Source organism: Alternaria incomplexa, assembly GCF_024043165.1.
Source record: "Alternaria incomplexa strain BMP 0042 chromosome Unknown scaffold_1, whole genome shotgun sequence".
NCBI classification, from domain to species: Eukaryota; Fungi; Ascomycota; class Dothideomycetes; order Pleosporales; family Pleosporaceae; genus Alternaria; species Alternaria incomplexa.
This window is the reverse complement of record NW_026249850.1, coordinates 2,986,699-3,002,734: the sequence shown is the minus strand read 5'-3', so window position 1 is coordinate 3,002,734 and position 16,036 is coordinate 2,986,699. Positions and strand designations below refer to the sequence as shown.

At 52.4% G+C, this 16,036-nt stretch overlaps 7 protein-coding genes across 7 annotated transcripts; 5 read left to right on the top strand and 2 right to left on the bottom strand.

Moving 5' to 3' along the window:
• Positions 1-18: 18 nt before the first annotated feature.
• Positions 19-1,608, top strand: J4E90_001075 (uncharacterized protein; the record flags this gene model as incomplete). The annotated part of the gene is made up of 4 exons (XM_051430666.1): positions 19-330; positions 381-661; positions 710-798; positions 851-1,608. 4 exons carry the CDS (start codon positions 19-21, stop codon positions 1,606-1,608), a joined length of 1,440 nt encoding a protein of 479 aa, XP_051296153.1.
• Positions 1,609-2,058: 450 nt separating this feature from the next.
• On the top strand, positions 2,059-2,756 carry RPS17 (40S ribosomal protein S17; the record flags this gene model as incomplete). Its single annotated transcript, XM_051430665.1, has 3 exons — positions 2,059-2,228; positions 2,429-2,606; positions 2,661-2,756. The coding sequence occupies 3 exons, from the start codon at positions 2,059-2,061 to the stop codon at positions 2,754-2,756; spliced, it is 444 nt and encodes a 147-aa protein (XP_051296152.1).
• Positions 2,757-4,602: 1,846 nt separating this feature from the next.
• On the bottom strand, positions 4,603-5,190 carry J4E90_001073 (uncharacterized protein; the record flags this gene model as incomplete). The annotated part of the gene is made up of 1 exon (XM_051430664.1): positions 4,603-5,190. One exon carries the CDS (start codon positions 5,188-5,190, stop codon positions 4,603-4,605), a length of 588 nt encoding a protein of 195 aa, XP_051296151.1.
• A 1,198-nt stretch (positions 5,191-6,388) lies between these two features.
• On the top strand, positions 6,389-7,719 carry J4E90_001072 (uncharacterized protein; the record flags this gene model as incomplete). Its single annotated transcript, XM_051430663.1, has 2 exons — positions 6,389-6,461; positions 6,515-7,719. 2 exons carry the CDS (start codon positions 6,389-6,391, stop codon positions 7,717-7,719), a joined length of 1,278 nt encoding a protein of 425 aa, XP_051296150.1.
• Positions 7,720-8,261: 542 nt separating this feature from the next.
• On the top strand, positions 8,262-8,916 carry J4E90_001071 (uncharacterized protein; the record flags this gene model as incomplete). The annotated part of the gene is made up of 2 exons (XM_051430662.1): positions 8,262-8,342; positions 8,392-8,916. 2 exons carry the CDS (start codon positions 8,262-8,264, stop codon positions 8,914-8,916), a joined length of 606 nt encoding a protein of 201 aa, XP_051296149.1.
• Positions 8,917-9,947: 1,031 nt separating this feature from the next.
• On the top strand, positions 9,948-10,439 carry J4E90_001070 (uncharacterized protein; the record flags this gene model as incomplete). The annotated part of the gene is made up of 2 exons (XM_051430661.1): positions 9,948-9,975; positions 10,024-10,439. 2 exons carry the CDS (start codon positions 9,948-9,950, stop codon positions 10,437-10,439), a joined length of 444 nt encoding a protein of 147 aa, XP_051296148.1.
• Positions 10,440-10,752: 313 nt separating this feature from the next.
• Positions 10,753-12,483, bottom strand: J4E90_001069 (uncharacterized protein; the record flags this gene model as incomplete). The annotated part of the gene is made up of 1 exon (XM_051430660.1): positions 10,753-12,483. One exon carries the CDS (start codon positions 12,481-12,483, stop codon positions 10,753-10,755), a length of 1,731 nt encoding a protein of 576 aa, XP_051296147.1.
• Positions 12,484-16,036: the final 3,553 nt, after the last annotated feature.

The following is a 16,036-nucleotide window of genomic DNA, read 5'->3' as shown; positions in this document are numbered from 1 at the left end:
TCTTCGTATACCAAAGCCATGGCGCACCGCTCGAGAAGCTCGCGAGACTACCCCGACGGCTCAAGGCACCGCTCGTCGCGCGACCGAGGATATACCAGCGAGAAGCCACGCTCCGTCCCTCCCTCCGATCGCCGTGACAGGCGCGGCTCGTCTCTGCCACAGTACAACCACAATGGACACAAGGTGACCCCCGGCCTTCACCCCGAGGGCGAAAGTGGCCGCAGGGGTTTCAACCCGGTCAAGTTCCTGGTCATCAGCGGCAGGAGTAGCAGCACGATGTCTATGCTAGTGAACTGCCTATGGCCCATTGTACCTGTAGCAATTGCACTGGTAAGCGGCACATAAGAGAATATGTTTCTTGTACTAACCGACTATAACAGCACTTTGCGAGGCCCGAATGGCATCTAGCGATCTTCATTACCAACTACATTGCCATGCTTCCTGCAGCCAACTTGCTCGGTTTCGCTGGCCAGGAGTTCTCGCGCAAGATGCCAAACAAGGCCTTTGCTGTCGTTCTCGAGACAACATTCGGTTCCGTTGTCGAAGTTATCCTGTTCATGGTCTTGCTCAAAACCTCCAACGGCGACTCAAACGTGCAGGTTATCAAGGCTGCTATATTGGGGTCTATCTTGGCCAACCTGCTCCTCTGCCTTGGTACCTGGTAAGTGTCTGTTCGATGCTCGATCAAGCACTCACTAATTTGCTCCAGTTTCATTGCCGGTGGTGTCAAGCATGACGTCCAAGAGTTCCATAGTGCTGTCTCTGAGAACGGTAGTGGCTTGATGCTCGTAGCTGCTAGTAGGCCGATCCTCCTCTTGGCTCGTCAAAGTACCAATGCTAACCTTTATAGCCGCGCTCGTACTTCCCGCTGTCTTCTACGCATACCTCTTCCAAAACCCCGATTACGAACAGACTGTTGATATCGCCTATAACACTCGACTGATATCCCGTGGTGTCGCCATCATCTCCATCGTTGGCTACCTGGTCTACTTGTATTACCAGACCGTATCCCACGATGGGTTGCTCCATGAGATCTACGAGGCAGACGACCACAAGGACAAGGACCGCCACGAGGAATTGGCTAAGCCCAAGCTTACCCTAACCGAAGTCATCGTTGCTCTTCTCGTCTCACTGGCCTGCGTTGCACTCGTCGCTATCTTCCTCGTCCTCGAAATCCCGCATATAGTAGAGCGAGGAGTTAGTGACTCCTTCGTCGGACTTATCCTTATCCCGCTGGTTGAGAAGATCGCCGAGCACCTCCTCGCCATTGACGAAGCCTATGACAATCAGATCAACATGGCCCTTGCCCATGTTCTCGGTGCCTCTATTCAGACTGCCCTGTTCAACGCACCCCTTGTGGTACTGGTTGGTTGGGGTATTGGTGTCGGCATGGACTACAACTTCGCCATCTTCGACGCTGTTGCCCTGGTTTTGGCGGTCCTGGCGGTTGGCTCATTCCTCCGCGACAGAAGCTCGAACTACCTGGAGGGTGTACTCTGCGTGATGACGTACGTCATCATCGCAGTATGTGCGTTCTACTTCCCCAACCCTGCACACCACGGTGCTTCCGGAGGCAGCGCTGAGGGTGGCGCTGAGGGCGGCCACTGAACGAAACGTTCAGATGGCTGTATCCATAAAGCCACAGGGCTTACTTTAAATTGATACTCACACAGCGGTGGTGTTGTGGAGTTTCGTTGCAAATGGGCTGCGAGGAGGATGGTCGGGTTTCCTACATGTAGCAAGCATCTGTGATGCATTTCTTTGAGCAGTCTTCTTTTCCAGCAGTTTTAATTAGCGAGCAAGAGATACCAATATGATATACGAGATTGACACTGTTTATCTGCTGAGCAATGTTGGTGATGGCCGCTCCCATGTGCTGCGTTGGCGCCAAACCCTTTGTGACTAGAGTCCTGCGCACGGGCCTCCACACAGATTAGGCGAATAATCGCGCCTGCCCTCCCGACATTTCTACTCTCCAGCGACAATCCAACTAACCCGACAGCCACCGCCCCTTCCCACGACAACCTCTTCTCCCAGCTCACACAACAAGTCGCCAAAATGGGTCGCGTCCGAACTAAGACCGTCAAGAAGTCCGCCAAGGTCATCATTGAGCGTTACTACCCCAAGTTGTCGCTCGACTTCGAGACCAACAAGAGGATCTGTGATGAGATTGCCATCATTGCCTCCAAGAGGCTCCGAAACAAGATTGCCGGATACACCACTCACTTGTACGTGCCGACACTGGGGCTGCGACAATGGCAATGAGGGGCTGGTCCTGGAAGCTTGAGTGGCCTGCGCAGAGGAGCGTTGTGCAATGCCTATGCGCAGGCTCTTGGGCACTTCAGAGACAGCTTTCCATTCAACCATACCGCAGCCTTGCTTGAGCAACATGCTCTTTCGCACCAAATATTAGGCTAACAACTCGCAGGATGAAGCGTATCCAGCGTGGTCCCGTCCGTGGTATTTCCTTCAAGCTCCAAGAAGAGGAGCGTGAGCGAAAGGACCAGTACGTCCCCGAGATCTCCGCTCTCGACTTCACCCAGAACAGCGAGTCTGGCTCGCTCGACGTCGACCAGGAGACCAAGGACCTGCTCAAGAGCATGGGCGTACGTTACTCCATACCCATACCCTCTCGAGCATCTCACTAATACATGCGATAGTTCGACAGCATCCCCACCAACGTCATTGCCGTCTCTCAACAACAGATCGTCGAGCGCGGTCCCCGCCGCTTCAACGACCGCCCCGCCCGCTCGTAAATACGAATGCGCACGCGCGACACGATGGTCTCCCTTCTTCCTCCTTTCTCGGCTTACTGAAAATATGGTGTCTGGGAAAGGGTCTCTTCTGCCACGACTATGGCATGGTTTTACGGCTATATACGGCGGCATGATGATCAGGAGTCAATGAAACAAAAGGTTCTCTCCCACTAGGTGTCGCTGAGTCCGAGTGTTGCAAGACACGAGGATGATGCTTGATTGCCATTTCCCCTGCCCATGCTCCCTGTGTGATGCGATGGTGTTGTGATGACCAACGAAGAATATAGAGTTCAGGTTCAGGTAAGTGAATTTCATTACCGGTCTAAACAGCATTACCAAAAGGGAACGATCCTTCATACGTCTCGTGATGTCAATAGCTTCACGCTCAGATGAAACAAATCCACGCACTATCTCAACCCATCGTTCAATGCACGTCCTCCTGTGTAATATGTTGGGTTTCTCAAGGCTCGATGAATCTAGTCTATACCGTATGGAGCCCAATTTGCTCAATGAAACCATCATTGAACACATCCCTAGAACATTGCCGACATCACCACACCGTTCAAGGCCAAGCTCCAGTGTACGTTTTCTGTCTGCCAATGCTACTGCCAGCAACGTGGTCGTCATCCAAATCCTTTGCTCTAGCAGTCTCATCGGCTTCCTTTGTGCCATCACTGTTGTTCTTCCGACCGCGACTTGTACCCGCACCCAAGACCGCCTGGTGCAGACTACTCCGCTTGTCCGACTCCGAAGTAACAGGACGCATGGCACTCGTGGAGGACGTCTTTGGCGTAGCTGGTACTGCTCTAATCGTGTTGAAACGATACGTTTCGGGCTCGGGTGTCGCGACCCAAGTTGAACCGGGTCCGTTGTCTAGGCTTGGACGTGAATGCTCTTGCTGAGGATGTGAATATTGATTGGAGGTGCGCCTCTGATTGTCCATAAGATGTTGTGGAGGAGGTATCGGGGAACCAGAGCCAGTAGGAGATGACGGCGTTGTTGCTTTGGCTGTGCCGTTTTGCTTGCGAAGACGATCAATCGAGTAATAAAGGGCGAACATGATGAGGGATAGTGCGAAGAAGACCCCTATAGCGATGCCAGCTATCTGTGTACTGAAGAGAGTCATGGTAGTCTTCGGTCTGCTGGTTTGTAGAGATAGTTGAGTGGTCTTGGAGAGTCGGGGGTAGGGGTTTGGTAAGTCTTCTGTATGTTGGGGACTATGAACGGGGTTTTATCAGCGGAATGAGGAACAATCTGGGAGTGGGTCACACAAACGCATGTTCATTCTGTTTGTGGATGCTCAATGTGATAGCCGTCGGGTAGGTGCATGTTACACGTAGAACTTTCGAATGCATCTGGTGAGAGCTGTGGTTTTGGCATGACGCGCACTGTAACATCAAGACTCCTAAGTCCATGGCATTTATGCATTCATGTCATGATCATGATGATCTTGGAGCTACCTGCAAGACTTAGCACTTGCGAACCTGGAGAGTACGTACATAGCCCCGCCTTCAACTAGGTCTGCCTGAACAAGCTTTTTACAGCCCTCTTCAACCGGCTCTCTCGTTTCTCTTTCAACTTCACCCATACATATAGCCCTGGTTTCCTCTTCAGGGACCAGCTCAACTTGCCCTTATCATCCCTCCAGTGAACCATCCATCGCTCCTTTTCCAACGAGGGGTTTTCAAGCATCAGATCCCACTTATAGCTTGACCCGCGAAACGGATACACCAGATGAGGGAAGTGAGCGGGAAGTCGACCACACCCACATACCTTCTCATCATGGAGCCTTTTCAAGCGGAAAGCAATCTTCCGAACGTTGCATGTCGTCGTCGGAAATGGCGGGTTAAGGACTGAAGCGCGAAGGCACCAGTGGTTTGGCCTGGGCATGCTTTCCGTTACACATCCCTGGAGCTATGAGACAATTCATTGCTGTGATGAGTCCAATGATATTGCTGTATGTTGTTCGGATGCGATAATGGTCGGATGCCATAGAATCGCTTGGAGAATAGAGGGGTGCGGGCATGTCCTGGACTTGGCTCATGTAACGCGCGATTTGTGCCGGATTCAGTGTCGCGACCATCTGCAAGACGTCATCTTCGCACTCAAGGTCTTCTAACCCGATGGTCAGTCTAGCTAGGTGAAGTTCTAGTACAGGTGCCATGGCTTGTAGAATGCCCATTATAGTAGGCCGATCGAGCATTGCCCAGCGCGGTATTCCGATCGTGAGGTGCATCAGCGAAGCGAAGGTCGTTGGCCGGAGCGGTTGTAGCTTCATTGGCGTTGCGTTGACGGAGAACTGGATCGTGCGTAGGATGGAAGGGGCCAGGCGGACGGCTTCGGAGGTCATATCGTTGTAGATCTGGGGGCAGGAGAGCATGAGCCCGATGTATGTCTTGTAGGGCGCGTTTGGTAAGAAGCCATTTGGTGCCATGTGGCTGTATATGAGCAAGCGTATCTCCGCTGGTAGTGCAAGCAAGCGGCATGGCGTCGAAGTTGTGGGCTGGGAACGCCTGTCTCGACGTTTGATCAGCTTCATGTTGCATTGGGTCGATGGTGGTGTGCCGTTAACGTAGAAAGTGGAACGAAGTTGCTTGCGAGGCAGGGAATTTTCGCGTGGTGACAAAAGCTAGTTGTGGAAATATCTCTTCGTTGCTACTGTCTCCTTTACTGTCAAACGCCCATCAAAGTAGCGTCTCCCGTGCCTTGAAAGACTTTTGAATGCCATTAATTCAGCGCAAACCAGGTCTCAGCGTCACCATGGATACAAACTCTTGAACAATGTAACGGCACGATTGATAAAAGGAGGCCCAGTGCTTTCAGCTCCAATTTTGTCATCTAGGTTCTCGTGTATACCATGAGTGTCCTTCCGGAAAGGATACCATTGCGATCCAACGGGACCATGATTCTTTCAGGCTATCAAGATAACCGAGATCGCTCCAGAGAAGATGTAGTCTCTAGAAGGCATATGCTGCTGCTGTTCCCAGGAATGTGGCACGTAAGGCAACCAAAGCCGAAAGCGATAACTTCTATAGATGGCGAAGACGACCAGCGTACTGTAACCCACACATATTTAATTCAATATTTTCGCAATGATGGCATGTAAATCTGGATGGAGGCGAGCGTACTGAGCGCAGATAAAATGAGGATGATACTGCAGGAACGCGACAGGAAGGGGTTCGTCACTCAAGCGCACCCCGGGCGCATACCAACGCGTAGCGATGCGATGCAGGAACGTACAACGCGTCGCAGCCATTGCTAATAGGAGAGGAACTGACAAGATGAAGCACTCAATGGATGTCTTGATGGAAGGTTGTGAGCGGAAGCGCTAACTATGACGTTCACCCGAGGTTCCAAGCTTGTTGGGGCCGAGTCATGTGGGTCACGTGTAATTCCATTGCTCACCCCGAATTTACTTGGCACGCTAGCGACGCGAGCGTGAATGTTTTTGCCTACCGCCCTCACGCTCCGACAACCCAACCACCCCGCAACCTTTTGACCCGGCCACGAACCTCACCCTCCAACCCCATCGAATTCCATCGAGATCTGTTTCCTTTCTCATCTATACCGATCCACAAGTAGACAATTTACTACTTTCGGTATATCAGGTCATATATCGCGCTTGGATCACTATGTCACCTGCCGCGATCAGCCAGACCGCTGTTACCTCACCTTCGCCGCCACAACAACCCCACACACCGACTTGTACGTGGAGACCGTGGAAACATCTCTTGATCATGAATTAACGTGCCGTACAGCGAATGCTATACCTGCATCAAAACATTTCGATGACATCTTCCACGCCAAGTTCATGCACATCATCCAAGAATGGAAGAATGATCCATCTCGCGGCCAGCTAACTCAGAAGGATCGAAAGACCTTTATTGAGAATGCCTTCTTTGAGACCGATGAACTGTATTTCGGCCGGCGTATGATGACTGATCTTGAGATCAAGCTTCGCGCCCTTACCAAGGTCTTCTACAAAGTCCTCGCAGAAGAACCCTGGTCTGAGGATTGGATACGCGCTCCTGATGTTGAGCGTAAGCTTTCCAAGTTTGAGATGCACGAAGATTCCGTAGCTCTCGCCAAGGAGTATGGCTTTACCACACCTCGTGAGGCTGTCAAGGCGGCTCGCGAGGCTGGTATCAAGAACGCAGAGACTTACAAAGAGGCTCAAAAGGAAGGCAAGACACTCAAGGACATCAAACTCGATCGGGGCCCGTTCGACGATATCGAGATTGTCTACATCGCCGGCACGGTCTCGTCATCTGCTACAAGCAAGATCGACCGTAGTAGCATCTACCCAGTTTCCGTATCTTCAGTCGCCAATGTCCTTCAGAACCATATCTGTAGGGACATGGTTAGACCGTTCTCAATGGCTGAGCGCTTCGTCAACTGCACCGACACCAAGGAACTAGAAGACATGCGCCGCTTCGCATGTAATGTCTGCGATTTTTGTCCTCATCTTCTCGACAACGACAACGTCAGCCTTCTCGTTGTTCTGCTTATCCTGTCGCGTTCTGACTGCTGTCGTCGCTTTGAGGCCAATGGCATTCGCATTGAAGGTTCCACGATTAGTCACCGTAAGGCTGAGTGCATGAAGAACAAGATGGGCTGGAAGACATCCGAGGACAAGAAGCCCTACGACAACTTCGCTCAAGAGTTCCAGACCCGTGTCAAGAATGCTTGCTTCCCAGCTCCCCGAGCTCAGCGCATCGGTGGTCGAAAGCCGCCGCGCAACTCTTCTGGCCCAGCGACTCCTCCGATCTACGCCCAGCCTCATATGGGTTACGTCGCGCCTCCACAGGTTCGCACCGACCACGTAAATACCAGCATCAACGTTCCTGCTCCGCCTGCACAAAACAGTTTCGCGCAGCCTGCTGCCCCAATGATCAAGGACCAGCGTAGTCGCGAATCAACTGGTGCCGGTAGCAGCGCCGCCGAACCCATGGATCTTTCCTGAATTGTTTAGCGTGTCATCGACGGGCTTCGCAAGCTCAGTTTCAAGAATCATTACTGCATGGCTAAGGCGTTCTTTAGGTATCTCGGGGTCTGCATATGGGGTTCAAAAACGGCGTTCCATGCATCATGTCCGATTTACCTACGCGGTTGCCATATTCTGCATTCTTCAGTGTACTCATAGTCACTTTCCTGTAAATAATCATACTGCCAGTATATAGCCATCTAAAATATACATACCTGAATGCAGAATTCAGGCCATACAGCCGAAGTATCTTCCAGTAGATGTTCGTGTTTTGAAACAAGCTAGACTGTGGAGTTTGCAAAGGATGTTATTGTGTCATCGTATTGTTATTTTGATCCGACAACAAGTTAAAGCTACAAGACATCATCGCAACGTCTTGCCAGCATGAAGTGTTGCTTCATCCCAGCTGACTCCACTCGTGGAATCAGCTAGACTGCCAAGCCAAGTGTGTATCAAACTGACTGCGATGCGGCTCGGACGTCGTTCCGCTCAACAACTCACTCACTCAAGACATCATCACAATGGAGCTCAACAACTTCGAATTCCTAGCCTTCTTCCTCTGCTCAAGCATTTTCGGTCTGCTCTCCGCAGTCTCGTCTACAGTACGTCAATTTGAAACACTACGCTAGCGTCTCATACTAACAGCTCCAGACTGAACTCATCAGCGATCGCGAGATCATTCTCTTGATCGGAGTCTTTGTTGCAGTCGCGATCGCGCTTCTAGCACGTCTATCCACTGGCAAGGCGCTCACCAAATTCCTCACGAACGACGTTGGCGGCGTACACGAGAAACAACTTCGTGACCTCAGTGAAGCCCATCGCCGTCATATCGCGAGCGTAAAGCACGACGGCAATCGCGAGACCCTTCGCCTTCGAAACGACATCAACTACGCCGCTATGAAATTCGACCGCCTATCCAACGAGCACGACTACATGTCTAGCATGTACCAGCAGCAGATGCACCACACTCAAGAACAAGACGACCGCATCGAGTACCTCGAGAAGAAGCTTCAAGAGTTGGGACAGTCTACCCCCGTTACTCGCGCTCCCTTCTCCGCACCGCACTCGCAGATCAGCTTCTCGCTTCCGCCACGTCGCCAGCGATCTGATGAGGCCTTCAACTACGTTCCTGTGAAGGGCTCGCTGTCTCAGGTTGTTGAGAGCAAGGATGAATAATATTTGACCCGTGGTCGTCGCTCGTGCGGATTAGCACGGCCAGGTCGCCTGAATAATAGCTAGATGATTGGGAACGCGCTGGTGAGACGAGTGCAGGGCGGTCATCGATTTGGATATCCGTACTAGACTAGATCTCATAGGATACCAATGAAATGCGTTTATCTCAAAGCCACAGCTCACTTTCGTGTGAAGCGCAATGTTTTCGACGTGGCAATGCTGTGCCCACAACGCAAGTGACCAGGTCGGGTGTCTCATCTGCGCCATGGAAACACTAGTGTTTGCACAAACTATTCGCGACGCTTGTCCACGTTCAGGGCTTAGAAGCACGTAATGTTTCCTACGACAGCAATTTCTTCAACACAACTAACTCAGCCATGACCGAAGAAGAGAGACGTACGCTCATGAGCGCCGATATTCCCACGATCCAAAAGATACACACTGCCATCGCCGCTATCGAACCAAGCACGGCAATGACGCTATTCCAGCAGCGCAGGCTTCTGTATCTCTGTTTGCGTCTGAAAAGCGAGATAGACATATCTATCGGATGGTGGTTGATTGAAGACGTAGAAAGCCCAATTTCTGATTCCCAAGTCTGGCGCGACGTTGATACCGAGCTTGGTATACCAGAGTCAGAAGATCATCCCTACCAGGTAGCCAGTCAGGACGCAGGGACAGATCAGCATGGACATTATTCACCTCGTAGTAGCAGCAGAAGTATATCGAGAGGGAGAAGAAGGACGAGATGAGGCTGTCTAGTGATGTTGCGAAACTAAAGAGAGAATGAAAGCAAGCGGTGGCGCGAGATCCATGGGTTGAGTGTGGTTAATGGCTTGAGTATGGATTACGAGTGCCATATGATCATTAATTGAACGGTCAATGAACAGCCCTGTCCTCGGCAATCTAGTCACTTACACGCGTTCCATCTTACTGACGCCATGCCTTATTCTCAAAGCCATGATCGATTCACCTATCCAAAGAAGGAGATAGGGATATAAGCTTGCAGGTAGATACACGAATTGCGGTAATCAATCATGCAAGCTTACTCTCTAATAGGCTTTGGTATGCTGATTGTTCTATGTGTTTCACCGTGAAGGACTCCGCTCGCAGCAAACAAGTCCAGTATATCAATGCAGAATGAGAAGCATCAGAACACCATCAAGATCATCCTTCTCTTCAATCCGCTCCATAGCATGGCATCAGAAAACCTCAGCTACCCTCCGGAGAAAGCCGCTGTCATTAACAAGCTATCTCAAGCCATCAAAGCGTTCGACACCAGCGTTCCCGCCTCTTTCCAACAGCATCGCCGCTACTTGTACCTGCTTGAGCGCCTCAGAAACGAGATAACCGACCAAATCAATGAGTGGAAAGGACAAAACCCTGATGCTCCGCCCTACAAGACTTTCCGGCTTGGGGTTGACGCCGAATTAGACATACCGGTTGATCCTTACCAGGAGACACCACCTCCGAAGGCGGAACTCTGGACACCGGATCAACGTTTCCCAGAATGCGGGAAGCCTAGATAGTGCAGGGACAGTACGTAGGCGGCAGTGAGTCTGCTGAATACGTAGCCACATGTACTATTTGCGAAGAATGATGAATGTTTCGTAAAGACGTTTTCGTGATGTGCCATGAATTTGTCATTTCTAATGAATACGATAGATGCGCAGGGAAACAAGGGTATATATCTAATCAGGGTACAAGAGGGTATCGTATACAACAGTGCTGGCGGAAGGGTATCATAACAAGAACAGACGCATACTGAACTCCAACAGCAGGAAGCAAAAACGATAAACAGTTGCAGACGCATGACCCGAGAAATACAAAGTGACATGAAGCTCAGTGCTTCCGCTTCGATCCCTTGCGGCTTAGACCAGTGCGCGAAGCGTATACAGGCGGGTGGTCATCTGGGCTTTCAGAGTCTGTGGCAAAGGCATCGACATAGCGAGACTGCATAGATGGACGACGACCATCGCCTAGAGGTCGGGCAGATGGAAGTGAACCCTCGACGGTGCGCAGATCCCATGGGTCTTGCGATGCTGACTGCGGCGACATCATTGTGGCTGCTGCGAACGGGTTGTCTTGACTGATGGATGGACGTCTAGCAGATGGCGGCCGGGCGTAATCTTGGTTGAAGTTCGCTGGGAAGGATAGTGGCGGAGGCGCGCGTTTTCTCGAACTGGAAGGCCTGTAAGACTCTGTAGGCACCTGAGTATCGAGCACTGGAGGGCTTGGCTGCGAGACACTTGGGCGGCGCTTGCTGGGAGTGCGATTCAATCCAGCGGGACGCGTGTTAGAGGTAAGACTGTCGTGGCGAGCCATCGAGTCGCGGCGTGTGGAGAGGGAACGATCGCCGCCACGCGGGTCCCAGTATGCAGCCGGCTTCTCTTGTTGGCTTTTGCGGGCTGCCAGCTCCTCCTCTCGCTCCCTGGCCTCTGCGATCTGCCTTTCGCTCCGCATCTGTTGTTCCTCGGCTTTGATCAAGCGCCGTTGATCTGCTAGCTCAGCTGACGTCATAGAGGAGGATTGTCTGCGTGATGCGTTCGGCCGCTTCTTCGTATAGTCGATCGTTGGAGGACTTGATTTCTCCTTCTTACGATCTTGGGCCTTCTTGGCTTCTGAGTCCTTCCTCTCTTGTCTGAGGCGTTCTTCCTCCTTAACACGACGAAGTTCTTCCCTGGCCAACGCTCGATCTTTCTCCTTCTCAGCGAAGAGCTTTTCTGCCCTCTCATTCGCGCGGCCGTCTGCACGGGCGGGTTCGAAATGTACGCGTCTGGCAGTATCTTCTCTGTCACGCTCATCAGCCACCCGTCGGTCAGACTCTTCTTGATGCCGACTCGACTTGGACTGCCTTTGTCGCTCGTCGCCAGTTTTGGTGCGACGAGCGCCTTCAGGTGCGCCCGAGCTAGTGTAAGACGAACTCGAGTGATCAGCAAAGGCGTCGTAGTCGAGTGGGTGCGGGCGGTCTGATGTGTACGTCTCTCGTGGAGCAACCCTGGCCGTTCGGTATGAATCAGATAACATACCACCCTGACGCTGAGGTGGCGATGACGGAACAGCAGTAGGTGGGTTGTGAATCACCGTGGAAGAGCGTTTTGTACTTCGCTGCCTAGCCGGTGGGTCGTACTCTGCGTCCGACGCGACGTAAAGCGAGGGCGTCTGACTGGAAGACGCTGACGGAACATGGCGAGAGCTTTGACCGTATGGTGCAGTAGGAGTTGTAAGGTAGCTGCTGTGATGATCGAAGGCTGCTGGTGGAGGCAAAGGGGCTTCCGGGAAGCCAGTTCGGTAAGTGTAGGACGCATCAGAGCCCACTGAGTTCACAGCGATATCATGAGATCCAACAGAGCCGAGTGAAGACCGATCGTAGGGTTTTGAGGAGAGCGAGATCAATGGGTATTTCTTGCCTTTGTCTTTCTTCGTGCCAAACTCTATGAAAATCTCGTTGCTGATAGGTCGTTGACCATCCCGAGTGGAGGGACGGCTACCACTGCCAGATGGACGACGTGTTTGGACCAAGTATGTTGAAGTGGTGGGAGTAGGTGGATTCGTCGGAGACGGTGTGCCCATGGAGCCACTTCTAGGAATGTATCGAATGGGTACGTGGATTGCGTCTCGGCATGGTCTGTCCCCACGTGCCTTCGCACACAGGCAGGCTCGGGTAGATGTCAGGGGTCGCCCATCAGGGGTGAACTCCTCGCGCTCCTCGATCCGACACATGATGGCGATGTGTAATGGGTTAAGTCGGAGTTGGTAGATCTCCTAGAGGCGAAGAAGGTAATAGAACTCCTTGCCTCAAGCTTTTGTCCTGGGCTGGATGTTCTCAGTGAAGTATGATGTCAAACCAGCTTATCCGGGGTAATGAGCCCGTCGGGGGATAGGCGGATATGGAAGTACCGGACGGTAAAGTGTCTTGATGACGTGTGTATCCAGATGACACAAAGTGTAAACTGATCAGGATACCGGTCGATTTGCGTAGTTTCGATGTTTTGGCGATATTGGGGAGACTGAGGGTATTTGAGGAACAGGTGACGGCCCGACTAAGACAAGCGGCAAGTAGGATGAGTGTACTCGTAGATTCAAGGACACATGGGCCGAAAAGCGAAAGAGTCAGAGCGGCGAAGGGGTAATAATAGAGAGGATCATGTGCAGGGAGCTATGCAGCTTCGAGGAAAGTAAAGTGCAGCCCTACTGGGCGAGGATTCCTTTTAAGTGCAAGGCGGCGCAGGTTGTAGCCTGGAAAAGTGCACAATGAGTGGACAAGGAGCAGATTTACCACAGATGACCGAAACGGGCGGGCAGAAAAAAAGTGCCAGTGCCAGGCGGCCGCAGCGGCAGGCAGGACGGAATGCATGAACATGATCCGGGCGTCTTTGGGGCCATTCCTTAGGGCTGCGCAGCGGTGAATTGCACAGCCTGCGAGCGACCGAAGACACCGCCCAGCCGCGAGTGGGCCGTGGTTCTGACCGGTGCCCTGTGCCTGAGGGTGATGAAGAGGGAGACTGACCCGATGCAATTGGGGAATTGGAAAAATTGTCGCAACTGGTAGCCGGTTTGCGCATCCGCGCGGCCGCACAACCTGTCTCAGACTCGATGGGCAGCAATAAATTGCCGGTGCTCGAGCGCACCCCGTCCTCCCCGTCACCATCCCTCAAGCTCGGTTTTAGTGACTTCGCCTGATGACATCCTCCTTTGATGAAGACATAGAGGCCGTGCTAGTGCTGTTAGCGATGAAAGAGATCCGGATCGCCAGCTCTCAGCTGAAAGACTGGCGAATGATGGTAGGGGCTATGCAGTCATTCCCGTGTCGTGAGGCAGGCGGGCCTCCATGCCAGGCACCAGAAGCCGGGCATTTTGCTGATCGGCGCCCAATGCCCGACCATATTGCTTTGCCTCGAGTAGTGATATGGATAGAGGGAAGGGTGCTTGGCCGCTCAACTGGCTGTGGGGCATCACGTTGCGGCGGGCGCTAAAGGGAGACGGGATGCACCCACGCTGCACGCGAGCAGCGGACGCATCGTTCGCATACTGGCCTCATGCGTCGCGTTCTCAAACTTCGACACCGCGAGTATATTGCGCGTCGCTAGTTTTCTTGCATTTCTTGCAGAATCGCGCAAGAGGTGCTCACAAATGGCCGTGATGCGCACCATTGATGAGGGTGGGGAGGCGAATTGCTGAGCTTGTGAGCTCATGGCCACCTTGCTGCCTTGACCCAGCCGAAGTCGGGAAAGAGCACTCGACAGTGTGCGTCGCACCTGCCCGCGGGAGGTGAGTCTTCGTCAGCGCCTTCTTCCAACCCTCAATTAGCGCCAACTCGTAGGTAGCACCGAGAGGCTGCAATTGACCGACCGCGACAACAGATTGACCTCCTTACAAATTTCCACCGCCGTCAGCGTGAATGCGACAGTCCCACAAACATCTTTGTTTGCCGGATGTGGCGGTCATCCGATGCATGCTGCTTGCGAGCCGTTTGGTGGCACCCCCCTGGCCCCTGGCCTTTCCGTCGCTTCACAGCCTCAGCCACCAGCTGTAAGAGTTGCGCTTTCCGTCACTTTTCTGATACTTTGGGGGTTGAATCCTTCGACTGGTGAATAACTACCAAGTGGCTGAGAAGCGAGCCGCTCCCTCAATTTGCGACACCGCTATTTGCGTCAACAGATCCCAAAAGGGAATTGGCCTGATGAAGGTGCGCATGGCCACACATCGAGCAGCCACACTTCGGCGTTGGTCCCGCGCACTCTTTCATCCGCGGACGAAGAGATGGATGACGGAGTGAGATCGGGTTGTAATTGGCAGAATTGAAGCATGTACTTCGCACATGCCGGTCTTGACAAAGCGTTACCATGAGCTTGGAAGACTCGGTACTGTTCGGATATCTCACCTGTCACGTTGCTTGCCAGATGCTCTTCCGGCTAACAGGTCCCACTGTCACGAGAGTTTCATTCCACCGTCTTTTCACGAACGACATACCGGCTAATCTCCATGGTGCACTCAATGTCCATCGATATTACTGCCTCAGCCACGACGCCTCAACAGACTAGGCCGACAATGGCCTCAGGCGTGCTGTGCCACACCATATCGCCAATCCGCTATCAGTGTCACATAGCTGCTCAGCCTCCATGACGGCTTCCACACGCGAAAATTTACTTTCTGCGAGCTTTGTTGACGCTATCGGTGGCTGAAGAACCGCTGCGAACTTGAGAGCTACGAGAGCTCACCGCCTGCTTGTACATTGCGTACATATACGTAAAATTTAGTTTGTCCAACCAATGTCATCGCTGCAGTACTGAAGACTACACCCTACTGAGAAGCGACCTCGTACTCGAGAATGATGGCACTGCTGCTGAAACGTATCGCTTAGCAGCGCTACACTTACCAACATCTGGGAAGCGAAGGGTACGGGGCGGAAGCGTCTCACTGTATCTTTACTGTTCGGATGCTTATTAAGGTAGTCAAGTTCGGACAAACAGCCCATTGCAGTATCGACTCCATGTTGCTGATGTCTCATAAGCAAGTCTATCCGACACTTCCATCAAAACTAAGCCACGTTTCTTCTCACGTCTCACAGGAACCATATACGCGCCGTCCCGGGTTGCCTGGTCTACCTGTAAGCAGAACGTATGCCACTACCAGGTTTCGGCCCCATCGCCACTGAGAACCAACTACAGCCTTGCACAGGAGCAACAAGCTTTGTTACATGGGTACGATAGCAGCTGAATGACTGGCTTAGGCCAAAAGTTAGGTATGAATAGATCAGGTTCCATCGCTGGAACCGAGCTTGGTGAAAACCTCTGTTGAACGGTGTGTTGCAGTGAGTTGCTAAGCATGGCGAGACTTCACCGAAGTAGAGGTCGAAATCATGGACGGTAGGACCAGACTCAAGTGCAATGCTTGCGAACGGCATGGACACGATCACATGCCACTCCCAACGCAAGGTCCACATCAGAGAAAATCGAATAGGCCCCAGCCTACCACCTGTCTCACATTTGAACAAAGACTTGGGATTTTCTCGCTATCATGCCCACTCTAGGAGCTAAGACAAGCGGTACGGCAGCACAATTCTACATCCTCGGCACCTCCGACCTCCTTCGATATCATGTTCTGCCAAGCCGAAGTCGGAGCC